Genomic DNA, 13,508 nt, shown 5'->3' with positions numbered 1-13,508 from the left:
CTGAACTACAGTCAGCTCCAGGTCTTGTTTTTACCGACTGTATAGATGTCTGCCACCTTTGGCTGCAAAGGATGTAGTCAATCTGATTTTTTTCTATCTGGTGAAGTCCACGTATAAAGCCATCTCTTAGGTTGTTGGAAGAGAGTGTTTGTTATGCAGAATGAGTTGTCTTGGCAAACTTCTATCAGCCTATGTCCTGCTTCGTTTTGTTCTTCCAGGCCATGCTTACCTGTAATTCCAGGTGTCATTTGACTGCCCATCTTAGCATTCCAGTCTCCTGTGATGAAAATAACATCTCTTTTAGGCGTGTTGTCCAGTAGGTGCTGCAGATCCTCATAGAACTGCTCTACTTCAGCTTCTTCAGCATCTGTGGTCGGGGTGTATATTTGGATCACCGTGATGTTAGATGGCTTGCCCTGAATTCGAATTGAGATCATTCTATTGTTTTTTGGATTGTATCCAAGCACTGCTTTCACCACTTTACTATTAATTAGGAAGGCTACTCCATTTCTTCTGTGGTCCTCTTGTCCACAGTAGTAGATCTGGTGGTCATCTGATGTGAAGTGGCCCATTCCAGTCCATTTCAGTTCACTGATGCCCAAAATGTCTATCTTTAATCTTGACATCTCACCAGTAACCACATCCAATTTGCCCTGGCTCATAGATCTTACATTCCAGGTTCCAATGGTGTGTTGATCCTTAGAACATCGGATTCGCCGTTCACCACCAGCACCTTCAGCCACTAGCTGTCCTTTCCGCTTTGAGCTAGCTGCGTCATTGCGTCTGGGGCTAGTTGAACTCATCCTCTGTTCCTCCCCAGTAGCATTTTGACCATCTTCCGACCTGGGGTCTCATCTTCCGATGGTATACCGACATATCTCTGGTTGTACTGATCCATTTAGTTTTCACGGCAAGAATACTGGGGTGGGTTGCCATTACCTTCCCGAGGGATCGCATTTAGTCTGACCTCTCTGTCATGACCTTCCCGTCTTGGGTGGCCCTTCACGGTTTAGCTCATGGCATCATTGAGGTGCTCAAGCTCCAGCACCACGACAAGGTAATGATCCTTTGCTGAAGAATCAATGTATACTATTATTAAAAATATAATTGCTCTCATCCACTAACACACAAACACATACATACTAACACACACACACACACTGTGATCATATTAAAATATATACAAACCTGAAAATGGGATCTCTTCTCATAACTGTCTGGTCACATTTCATCACCAGATAACGCAGTAAGAAAATGAAAATTATACCGTGCAAATAAGGCTAAATAGAAGCAAAAATAGAAAATTACATTCATATATCCAGCTACAGTATATAGTCATAGATTATATAGAACAATGTTCTGATTGGTACATCAGGAATCAGCAGCAATCAGAATTATCTTCAATTCACATTATGCCTCTGTTCAATCCAAGCACCAGAGTCATAACTTACAACTGGTTTCACTGAAATGGCTTGCACACAATCACACAAAGTTTTTGAAATCAAGACATTAACATGCAAAGTTTTTAAGCTACCTCTTAGCACAATCACGGAATCAAGCTTATGAAGCAAATACTTCAGTAAGTTTCTTGAAAAATTGAATAAACAAAAGGGCACAATCAAAGTAGCCTCACAAGTCCAGAGGCGAGCTTGGTCTTATATCACTGATTCCCCGTCCCCAGTGCAGAATGGCCCTTAAAATCTTTTGGGGCATTCCAAGCATGTGCTCTCCACATGCCAGGAAAACAGGTTTGTTTCACTTCTCCATTGCTGTTGATCCTCTATTTGTAGAAGGTGAACATCTACAACAGGCAACTTCTTTCCATGGAATCCTCTTCTCCACAGATAGAGGAGACTACTTAGAAGTGATTTACATTGATCAGCATGAAATTTATTGCGTGATTGTGGGTTGATTGCTCAGTAGAAAGGCTGAGTTTTGGAACATCCGTCTGGAAGAGGTTCTCCTTCTCTGTTGGCCCACGGGCATGGAGATACATGTTCTGTCGTTCTGTTTTCAGTCCTTCTCTTGGCTCTCTTCTCCAGGCTCCTCACAACCAGTTCATTCATTCTTGTAATTATAAGATGCCCATATCACATTCTCAGGATCCCTATTCTTGTGACAATAATAGTTCCCTGCACCCAGTAGAAAGCAGATCTGCTTGCCATCGCACCGTGCCGGTGCCATCGCTCACATGCCCACTTAAAAGGTGGGCATGTGAGTGTACAGTGGCCCTGTCTGCCTTTGTTTATACAGTGGCCATATAGGTCTAGCCCAAGGGGCTCCACGCAGCGGACATCAATCCTATACAGGTGGGTGGGTGTCTGTTGAGGGATCACAGCTGGAATTTCGTGGTTTGCGGGCTGAGCCAGTCACCCCTGCTCTCATAGTGAATGTTATCATTTTCATACTGCCTCAGGAGGGCTAAAGAAATATGCAGAATCTATTCCCAATAAAAGCTAAACAAAAATCATTCCACTGAAGCTCTGGGTATCTATGTGGGCATGTATCCTCATACCATAAATAAGGAAGATTCGTTCAGTTCTCACCATGAAGGAAGATATGAAGAGCTCTTTATGAATTGAAACACCACTTTCACCATCAAAATGAAAGCCTGTCAGCAGCTGTTTAAAAAACAGAATGAATAAAAAAGAATTTTTATTTATTTTCCATATTTCTGTCCCAAGCAAGTAAGGACGGATTGCCTGAGCAGATTCTAAGCCCCTGTGCTGCTTTCTTCCCCCTCCCTTCTCAGCCCTCCTCCATCGTCAGGATGACTGAGCTGTCAATCAAACAGCAGCTGCCAATCAAACAAATCAAAACGGGGAGGAGAGACAAGATGTCGGAGCTCTGCAGCCACATACGGTAGGGTAGAATAAACGGATCCCAGAGGAGGAGAAGCAAAGAGTCGAACTAGTGGATAGGCAGCCCTGCTGAGGAAGAGGAACAGGAAAGGAGGCAGCAGCTGGGAAAACTGGCGCAAGAGAGGCATTTAATTCCTTCCCTCTGACCTGCGTGAGGGAAAAGTTCTTCTCTGACCCGTTCCCCTCAGATGGAGCCAAGATTCGGAAGAGGAGAAGAGCCAAGAAGCCCATCCAGGAACAAGCAAGCAGAAAAGGCAAAGAAGAGTCAAGACTTTGACCAAACAGAAATAAAGAACAGAAACTAGAAAAAGATAAAAAGACAGGTTGAGTATAGTGCTATAGAGACAGGGATATATAAGGGTTAAAACCAAAGCAATAGAGAGGTCAGCCATAAACAAGTGCATTAGAGCTACAGAATAGACTGATAGGAAGATATAGTGAAACTGGACTTTAAAGACTACAGTGTAACTAAAGTGTAAAATTTTTAACTCATAAAAATAGTTAAAACAGAACATAGTTTTGGTACTAAGAAATCAGTTTCTAAAACAGTTGAAGCCAACAGAAGAGAGTATCTGTAGCTCAGGGTTGGACTGTGGAGGCCTTGGTGCTCTCTGAGCTGAGTTGCTTGCGTGCAGACGGTTCGTTCCCTGACCAGGTAACGTAATTGGGGTGAGGGAGAGTGGGGTTTCCTCCCTGGTTCTATACAATAGCTTGCCCTGCCAGTTTATCTCTAACCATTTGTTAGGGTTTTTCTTAATACGGTACAGAACATGGACACAAAGACTGCATTTGTTTTTCCACACAGAACTGTTGTACTGTACAAAATTAAACTATCTTATCCTACTTCTTCCCATTACTCTACGTTTACACCTATTTCCATTCTTATTTAATGCATAAGTTTCTATCTCTGTGTTCTATCTCTGTGTTTCTATTCCTCCAGCCTCAGGAAAAGCCCTTTATTTTCTATGTCTTGATCCTGCACCACAGAGATAAACCACATTTATACACCATTCAAAAGGGATATTTAAAAAGCTGAGAAGGAAACAAAGAGATCAGAAGACATCCTCTCCAGCAGCCAATGCCCAGATAAGCAGTCAAGCAGGAAGCAAGGAACTAATCAAGGAACTCCCAGGGAGAAAACCACACCCCACCAACACTGGTAGGGCAAGCTATCATATGGAAACAGGGAGCAAACCTCACACTTACTCGCACTGAGGATGTTACCTAGTCGAGTAACGAAATGTCTGCAAGCAAACAACCAAGCTCAGAGAGCACCAAGGACTCCATAGTTGAAGCCGTTTATAATTTACGATTCCTTTTTTGGGGGGGTGGGGCAGTAAGCTTTCCTTGTTTTGTAAAATCAATTTCCTCCAGTCGTTGAAGGGAGATACAAAAAATCCAACCAAGTTTCCAGTGCTTTGTGTCTACTGAGTCTGGGTCAGCCCGGTTATTAGTAGTTCAGAAAAGAACCCGTGACACAGCTTAGGAAGAATTAGTTCCCTGTAATTCTGTCTTTAGGTACTGCCTGTGCAATTCATTCTGAAAGCAAAACAAGACCTCAAGACAGGCAGCAAGGTTTTTTTTTAAGGGTTAAGCTAAACTCATTCAAGCTGTAATGCAAGTAGAACTGGGCTGCATCTCTTTGGGGGTCCATGCAAGAGTATGCTGCTTAAGGTTTTGGGCGAGGCAAATCCTTTGGAGGACCTCCTTGGTTCATCTTGCCCTGAATGACAGATTTGCATGCGCCCTGCGAAGGCAAATTGATCAAGACCTGATATACCAGCCTTACTTGCTTTGGGCCTCAATAAAACCTTAGCAGAGCTCAGAACTAAGTCTGGGACCTGAGATATTCAGTCAGATAGGGCCCAAATCTCCCGTCTGCATTATGCTAGACTTGCCCCATCCCCATGGACTCTCCTACCCATGCTCCACATAGACGTAAGCTAAATGGGATCGTGACTGAGGTTTACAAGCATTTAAGCTGAGGGAGGCTTATCACATTGCTTTGTCTATCCCTCCGCTGGCCTGCAGCCAAGGAGGCAAAAGAAAGCAATTGACACATGGCTCCCAGAAGAAAAAAGTTCCAGCTAGAGCTGACTAAGTACCTCCTGCCCCTTCCAAATTCCTAGGGGACAATCGCAGGGAAACACACAACATTTTAGGTAGGAAAATGGAGCAGCTTTACTGGTCAGTTGGACTACTCTGTGGGAATCTTCCCAGATGAAATCTCTCAGGCGGAAAGGTGATCAGACACCCCACCCCACCCCCACTGCAGGATAACCTAATCTGCTGGGGGTTGCATGCCAACTGGTGGTGAAGTACGCAATTGGCAAAGTCCATGTCTGAAGCTGACAGAACCATTCCTTCTTCCTTTCTGAAACAGTTGCTTCCCATTAGGCATTGCCTTTCTCTCTCATGTCTGATATCCATTCTTTCTCCCCCCTGCCCCCATCTCCCTTTGCACCGGCAAGTTACCAGGTCAAGGGTGGAGCCCCAGATGGTTTCAAATAGGGATGTGAAGTTAGACCGAGGCTTTTGTATGGCCCAATCGTCCTAGGTTGGCCGGCCGTTCTCTATGGACTTTTGTGCTAGTTCTCCTTCAGCTCGCCTTGATTTCTGTCATGATCACCGTTGCGATGCTTGTGACATCACAACGGCTCGCATGACAATACAGGGAAATGGGTCCCGGGCGGATTAAGGGAAAAGGCAACTAGGTAACAAAGAGAGCAACAGGTGCTGGCAACAAAGTATCAACTCTAGCTGGAGGCATGGAAGAGAAAGATACAATGTTGCAAAGAAAGTAATTGACAAGACCAGACCACGAGGGGCGCCCGAGCCGTCAAAGAGATTACGAACCTGATCGCCCAGCAATGAACCATCACCGGCCAGGGAAGAAATCAAGGAAACGCCCGGAGCACAGGAGGGGCTCCACGACCCCTCACCTACCGATGACGGAACTGACGGGGCTCGGGGCACACCCAGAGTAAGAAGGGGTGGAGCGCTGACCGGCATGGGCTATTTAAATCCCGTTCCGGCGCGCTCCACTCACTCTCAGCTTTTCTAAAAGGCATGCACTCTGTTCTATCAATAAAGCCAGAACCTAAGCCCATGCTAGCATCTGTGTCTTTACTGGTTGGCAGGCAGAGCCTGACAATTTCTTTCGTGGAACGAATAACTTTTTCTCTCTCGGCATAAATAGTACATTGCTAAATAAATTCACATACCGAATCCTGCATTTTGATAAAGCTTCCAGGAAAAAAGAAACCTACGACAAATAGTGCAATTCCATATAAATATTTCAGGTATGGGAGATTTAACAGCATCCCTTACAATGAACGCATTTGTATATGCGGAGTGCCTGAAACTGAGGATATAGCACATGTATTATTTGATTGTAATTTGTATAAGAAGGTGAGAGATCTGCAACTTGGCCCATATATTAAGCGAATGACCCACTGGGAATCACATATTAGAACAACATATTTCATGTGTGGCCAAGACCCCAAAATAACATATAATACAGCTCTGTATTTAACTAAATCAATATGCTTGAGATCTCCATATGTGGGGTTGATCGGGGTAAACTGTAGGGCTGACACAGAAATATGATGTGTATTTTCACTTATATGTATACTTATCTACTGTATTTTTATTCACTCCTTACTTAACTTGTCTTTTTACATTAATTTTATATAGAGTTTTATTAAGATGCAGTGTTCAATCCTGTATTCTGACATGGCCTAAGGGCTCATCAATAAACTTTGATTTGATTTGATTTGATATAAATATTATTTTCAGAACTCAGTCACCCAATTCCACAGGGGCAGCACTGACCCTGATTAGTTTCTTTGGAAGGAGGCCAAAAAGGGTTTGACGGTATTCTGAAATATTGGTATATATTTACAGTTATAAAGGCTGAACATTCGTGGATGCACACTCAATCCAAGATCGCCCTCATGTTCATTACTTCCACCTCAGATTTCTGAAAAGATGGCTAGGTAGGTACATAAGGGAAGACGCAGGCTTCCAGGTAACCGAGCCCTAAGCTGTTTAGGGCTTCCAAGGTCAAAACCAGCACTTTGAACTGGGTCTGAAAACAAAGCAACAGCCAGCGTGGATGGCAAACTATGGTCATATAGGCCAGTCATCCTACTCTCTTTTGAACTAATTGACATTTTGGGACCATTTGCAAAGTCAGCCCATGTACAAGGCATTGCAACGATTCAACCAGGAAGTTATCAGAGCATAAATAACCATTGTGGGGCTCACAGTACTCGGTGCCACCGAGGCCACCTGGGCTTCGAGTGGCAGTGATGGATCTAGGAGCAACCCCAAACTGCAAATGCGCTCCCTTTGGGCAAATTCCTCTGTCTTGTCCAGACTGAATCTCAGTTTATTGGCCCTCATCCAATCCATTACCTGCCCAAGCCCTGGTTCAGGTCTCCAATCACCTCGCCCACGTTAGATAAAGAGGAGAGGCAAGCTTGGTATCATCTGTCTGTTGACGGCACCTCAGCCCACATCCCCAGATGGCCTCTCTGAGCGGTTTCATGCAAACGCTAAAAAGCAGAGGGGATAAAACGGAGCCTCGAGGGGCTGCATATCCCAGCTGCCCTGAGGCAGAGGAGTAATCCCCCAGCACCACCTTCTGGAAATGGCCATCCAAGTAGAAGCAGAACCACTGTGGGCCAATATGTCAAAGCTATCCTAGCTCTAGGACTAGCGAGGCCAAACCGGGTGAAATTTCCTCTGGCGTATAAGGAGATCTGTGTATCTCTAGGTTAAAAGTCAAGGGAATACACCATAAACACGATGGCAGCTGAACCTATTTCTTGCTCCACCACAAAAGTGCATCTTTGTCAGTACTGAGCAGAGAAATTCTCCTGATTTATTTTTCCACCAGTTCTCTCTCGGTCTGATGAAACAGAATTCACTTTGAAGGAAAAGTGAGTTTCAGTGAAATCCCCACAACTGGAGTGTCACCGTGAAGAGGGAGCCCTGCCCTTGAGGAATTGTTGGAGAAGTCCTCATACCCTGGAAAAATCCAGAGAACTTTTTAACCCAGTTACTCCTTCTACAAATTGGGTGGATGAAGAACCATTTATGCTCAGCTGCAATTGTCATAAGAACAGGCTAAGAGCTGATAGGTAATATTGCACTTACCTCTGTAAAAGAGAGTATAAAACTTGTAACCGGAAACGTAGGAACAAAAACATTTAACAGGCTTCTCATATAGTTATGTCCATATAAACTTGCAAAGAAACTTATTGTGAACAAAAGAAACATGGCCTAAAATGAAACAAGGAAGTATTTTAATACTTTTAAACAAATGAAATCATTTACCCAATTTTCTTTCTCCATAGTCTCTGGGGTGCCTTAACACACCCCATGGTAACTTCAACTTAAACCACACTAACATTTGCATTTGCTCATTGCTATCCATGACAACCATGACTGCTTCTCGTTGTGCTTCCCTGTGCTCCTTTCGCTCCTGTAATTAAACCTGCTGTGGAGAACGAGATTTACGAATCTTACTTGCTTCACCACTGGATAACGCAACTTATATTTCTGACTGAAGCATCCTTTTGTTTGGGGTGTTCATAACTTGCATAGATTTGACATGGCACTGGACACGTATTCAATCATCAGGCCGTCTCCTACTTAGTTCCCACCCCGCTGCAGTCTGCTTGCTGGTGTCTGCTCAGGGATGCCAGGGACCAGAGGCGATGCCCCGGGACACAGATATACTCCCTAAAGCTCAAGAGCACCACTCCCTTGCTTATTCCTGAAACCTATCTTCCTAAACGCCTCAGGTCTGTGCTGTCACAGTTACAATGACACTAAGAGGCATGTATATTCAACACGTGTAGCGCTAGGATGAAAGCAGAATCCTCACCCAGTGTCAGCTGCACAACGGAGACTGGATCAGGAAACCGACTCTACAGAAAGACTAGAACTACGCTTCACTGAGGTAGGCTATAGTTACAGAATCTTCCAAGTCTGATTATGCGGAGGATAATCAGGGGAGTCAGCCTGAGTCTCTTCTTAATACCCTCTCCCTTCCCAGAACTTCAGGTGTGCTTCTGTCCTGCTGTCCTTCCTGTTTGTGTAACAGTTTCCAAATGTTTGCTTCAAGGCCATCTCCCTGAATGCATGGCCTACCCAGCATGCACCAAATGGCTAAAATTCCTGTCCCGCACAATTAACCTGTGTCCATAGGAGACAGCTATGCACCAACATACCTGGTGTGGGGAGGGAACTGGCAAGAGACTGGCACTATGCTTAATGCTTCTTTTAAAGCCCAGAGGTAGACCATACAGGTCCACCTATGGAAGCACAGCTTCCAGGTTCTAGTAGGTACTCCCAATGGGTCCAGGAGCCTTTCTGGCCAGCAGTGGGCCCCCACAGCCCTCCAGGCCACATATTAGTCATTCAAGGCTGCCTCCAACCATCCCTAGTTAAGAATAGGCCCCAGACGGATGGATAGAGCCAGTTTGGTCTAGTGGTGAAGGCAACGGGCTAGAATCCAGGAGACTGAGTTCTCGTCCCACTTTAGGCATAAAAGCTGGCTGGGTGACCTTGGGCCAGTCACTCTCTCTCAGCCCAACTCACCTCACAGGGTTGTTGTTGTGGGGAAAATAGGAGGAGGAAGGAGTATCGGGTATGTTCACTGCCTTGAGTTATTTATTAAAAAAACAATAAAGGCGGGATATAAAATAAATAAAATAAATACATTGGGCATATACTTACTAAAATAGAGATGATTGAACAAAAGCTGGTTGTATGCTTTTTTTGGCGAAATACGAAGGCAATTATGTATAGGAATAAGACAATCGATATGCTGTAGCCAAGGAAAAATGCCACCTGCTCAAAAGAAAGCTCTGTATTAACAATTGGCTAACGTCTTACAAAAAGAACATAAGTGTCTACAAAAAGAACATAAGTGTCTCCTTCATTTTAATAGGTTATAAAAATTAGATACAGATATAATGTTTAAGTACTAGGAACCTGTTTACCAAACCGTCACAGCAAGTATTTTGGTTGCGTGAGTTTGAGTGAAATTAGCTGATTGTAAAGCCGTTTGTGACTATTTATGCAGCTGCATCAATTGCAAAGCTCAGTCATCAACCTTGAGCCTTTCCAGCCAGAGGAAACCCACACCCTTAAAAGGACGAGCATCAAAATCAGACCATCTTTGCACTGTGAAGGACAAGAGCAGTAGCAAAGTAAAAGTCATCTTAGGAAATGCTACTGTCAGTTGAAGGTAGATTGATCTGTACTATTCTGGGTTCGTGTATTTTCTTTTTCTTTTGGTAAAGTTATGCCTAATGTCTGGCAATATTTCTGCCATATTTCATATTCCCTACTTTGTTTCCCTATTCCATGAGATGGATGGGTAGGGATGATGTGCTATATCTTTGACCAATTCACTTTACCTTCATTTGCCTTATTTGTTCTCATCCTTCTTGCTGGTGGTAGGGAGACTGAGGAAGGCTATGACAATGGGTCCAAACTGCTTTTGTGGCGCTGGAGGTCCAGAGAGCCCCCCCTTCTAAATCCTCTATTTGTTCTGTCAGTCTTTTAGTTAACTTGTATCTTAGTGGAAACAACTAGTACTTTCTTAACTGACTTCATTTATTTGCAAGATATGAGCGGGTATTTGGCTCCACTTATGCTTGAAGCCACCTCACACCGCACAAACCCCACTGGCCATTAGCCACCACTCTCCTGTAAAGGTGACAAACTGATATGGGGACAAAGTTCCTATCTCTGTTTTCTGCCAGTTTATTGCTAGTCCCTCGTGCGTAGCTTGTCATTGCTGGGATGTGCCTTTTTCAGGCTGTTGATGATTGAAGACATATGCCTGCCATTCAGGGTCTGTAGCAGGGAACAGTGTTGATTACAATCAAAGGTAGGCATGGATGTTTGTCATTGGAAACTGTAAATGTCAACAGCTGATCGGAAACCACATTTTAAAAATGGATTAAACTCAATTACCCAGCAGAAAATCAAGGTGGTTTTAATCTGAGGATCTGCACCTCCTAATTTTAAAAACCATGGCCAAAGCACTAAAACAAGTAGAATGCAATGCAGGGACATATCCACCAGAGCTTGTCCACACCAGTAGGCAGAAGGGAAAAGTCCTGAGATCCGCAGCTGAGAGCGAGTTCTTATCTGGCAAAGAATGAATGAAAATAGCAAGCAATGATTAAGCTGTCTAATGAGATGATTGCATAAATTCAAGTCAGAATTTCAAGTCAGAGATAAACACAACACTAATTTCCTCCTCCCTCCCACAACTTGGGATATATCAGTGTCAATATACCACAACAAGCCTGTCAGCCCTTCAAAGTAAACCAGACTAGGAAACGAAAATCATGTAAAACTATGAAGAAATGAAAGCGATATCATTGTTTTACCATGTAATCTTGAATGCTTGTCATTGCAAATTGTGGTGGAAAAGCAGGTAATACAATTGAGGCCGCAATCAAGTAAACGTCCGTAAAAACCCAAAAGTCATCAGTCAAACTAAACTGAGGAGTAAAGTAAAAACATGTTTTAATTGCATTGTGATAAATGTCATAAAAGAATAGCTATTATTAATCTAGTTAGTAAGCTTAGAAACAAGGAAGAACATTTAAAGAAAATAAATACAACCAATCATCTCTTAATGTTATCCTTTGAGCTTATTTCAATGGTTACTGGCAAATGGCCAGACAGGGGGAGGGGCACCACAGCTGGAAGGTCTTGACCTCCTGGCTGTGACCTTTGACCCCCACCTCCCTCTTGCCCACTTGCACCTTTTGGTTATTGATTATGTAGTACTTTCCTGCTGCCACCACCCATCTTCTGGAGGAGGGAATGGGCTCCTCTTACTTAACCCTTCTGAGAGAAATGGAGATTTCACACTCTGAGCAACTTAAACATCCATAAATGGGGAATGATAATAATGATAATAACAGCCACAAGGAAAATTAAAACTCTGTAGCATCTCCTCTAGGCCTCAGTAGCTTTGAGCTATATGGCCAGAGAAACAGCAGCCCTATCGCTTTTTGAGGAAATGCAAACAAAAGCATCATTTTTGCATTTTAACAATGGCTGTTATTAAAAATAAGAAAACTTGTGTAGCCAAATGCCCAAACCATTCAGTTGGATGGAATAAGGCATTTAGCATTGATAAGGATACACTCGCAACTTCAGACATCAATTTTCCAGAAAATGCTTTGGGGAAACTGGACACCGATCCAAATGGATCTGAGATTCAAACAGCTCAGATGGAACAACATATAAAAATGGAGTTCACACGAAGACAGTAAACTTCTGATACAAAAATCAGAGGAAAATCCCTTGAAAAAAATAGCAGGGACATTCCAGATATCAGAATCCATACAGTAGGCTAGCAGACTTTAAAGGATCTGATCACAAATCTGTGCCTAGCACTTTTATTTGACCTCAAAGAGGAGGGATTTCCTCCAGCTGTCTTCTCCAGCTCTCTGGTCCTGAATAATCCCTGACTTCCATAGATGGCAGCCTTCAGTTGATCGCTTTCTCTTAGCTCCTGTTGACTATCTAGAGATTTCTGGGTCACACTTAACTCTCCTCTTACTACAAGTTTGCCATTGTTTTCTCTTCTGATAAGATGTCCAGAAAGTTTATTATCTTACTCCTCTTTTGTGAATGTGATCCTCTCAGATAAATTCCTGGTTATCTTTATGTTGGTTTCTGTTTAGTATGACAAACCTATCATCTACATGATGGGTCCATATCTTGGTTTGTATTAGTGGACGGACTGTTGTTTTATTTATTTATTTATTTATATTTATTTATAAATTTATTCACTGCCCATCTCCCCCTCATGGGGGACTCTGGGCGGTTTACAATAAAAAAACAGTTTTAACTGTTGAATTGCTGTTTCTGCTATGAACCCTGAGATGAGGGATCCTGGGGGTTCCTCTGATGCAATTCTGCATGGAAAATTTCAAAATTTTGATAGATACCTCACCCCTATCCATCAAGTTCCCACTCAGTTCATAACTAAATGTTTCTGTGACTGTTGAAAGAAAGCGATGATAGAAACAGAGTTGCAATAACATCTGCAACAGGACAGGAAGGTGGGATGGATGACAGCTCAGAGGAACAGTAAAAAAAAAAGTTATTCTGGGGGTCTCTAGGCAGTCCCAAATATGAGTAAAGTCAGCTATATTTCACTTCTGCATCAAATTGTTTGCATAACAGCTATCAACAGCCAAGAGCTGGGATAGAGGTGCAGTAACCATTGGTGATGGTTGTGAAGGTGGGAAGGCAAATTTCTCTAAACTTGGAATGATTGGAGTTTGTTTACCAAGTACAATTACTAGTGATTTAGGATGACCTATTGATTTTGTGCATTAACTGCTGGTGCAGAACCAGTTGAAAAGGCCCCAGTGTAATCACCGATTTCAACTCTAAAATTTGCAGGGCACTGTTAACTCTCCAGGAGGTCAAAGACAATGTTATAGAGATCCAGCCTCCAAAGAGACATCATCTCTCTCTTTGGAGGCTGGATCTCTATAGAAGGGCAGAATCACGACAGAATTAAAAGAGACCTCCAGCAGATCTAAGAGGAATGTACTAGATGGCACACAGTTCAGGGAGAAGCCCTTCTTG

At 43.2% G+C, this 13,508-nt stretch overlaps 2 protein-coding genes across 3 annotated transcripts in view; one reads left to right on the top strand and one right to left on the bottom strand.

The window, feature by feature from the left end:
• ARSG (arylsulfatase G) overlaps nucleotides 1–13,508 on the top strand; it is a 588,957-nt gene that overhangs the window by 430,550 nt on the left and 144,899 nt on the right. The gene's annotated exons all lie outside the window — the stretch shown is intronic.
• The window catches only part of LOC134490421 (ABC-type organic anion transporter ABCA8-like), a 90,838-nt gene that overhangs the window by 33,670 nt on the left and 43,660 nt on the right, over nucleotides 1–13,508 (bottom strand). For both annotated transcript variants that reach the window (XM_063293448.1, XM_063293449.1), the window contains 6 exons: nucleotides 11,282–11,395; nucleotides 10,860–11,036; nucleotides 9,612–9,725; nucleotides 8,025–8,150; nucleotides 2,547–2,621; nucleotides 1,189–1,280 (listed from right to left, as the gene is read on the bottom strand). In XM_063293448.1, coding sequence (XP_063149518.1) covers nucleotides 1,189–1,280; nucleotides 2,547–2,621; nucleotides 8,025–8,150; nucleotides 9,612–9,725; nucleotides 10,860–11,036; nucleotides 11,282–11,395 — 698 coding nt within the window. The remainder of the gene's footprint in view (nucleotides 1–1,188; nucleotides 1,281–2,546; nucleotides 2,622–8,024; nucleotides 8,151–9,611; nucleotides 9,726–10,859; nucleotides 11,037–11,281; nucleotides 11,396–13,508) is intronic.

Source organism: Candoia aspera, chromosome 2 (assembly GCF_035149785.1).
Source record: "Candoia aspera isolate rCanAsp1 chromosome 2, rCanAsp1.hap2, whole genome shotgun sequence".
NCBI lineage: Eukaryota > Metazoa > Chordata > Lepidosauria > Squamata > Boidae > Candoia > Candoia aspera.
This window is presented reverse-complemented; position numbering and strand designations above follow the sequence as displayed.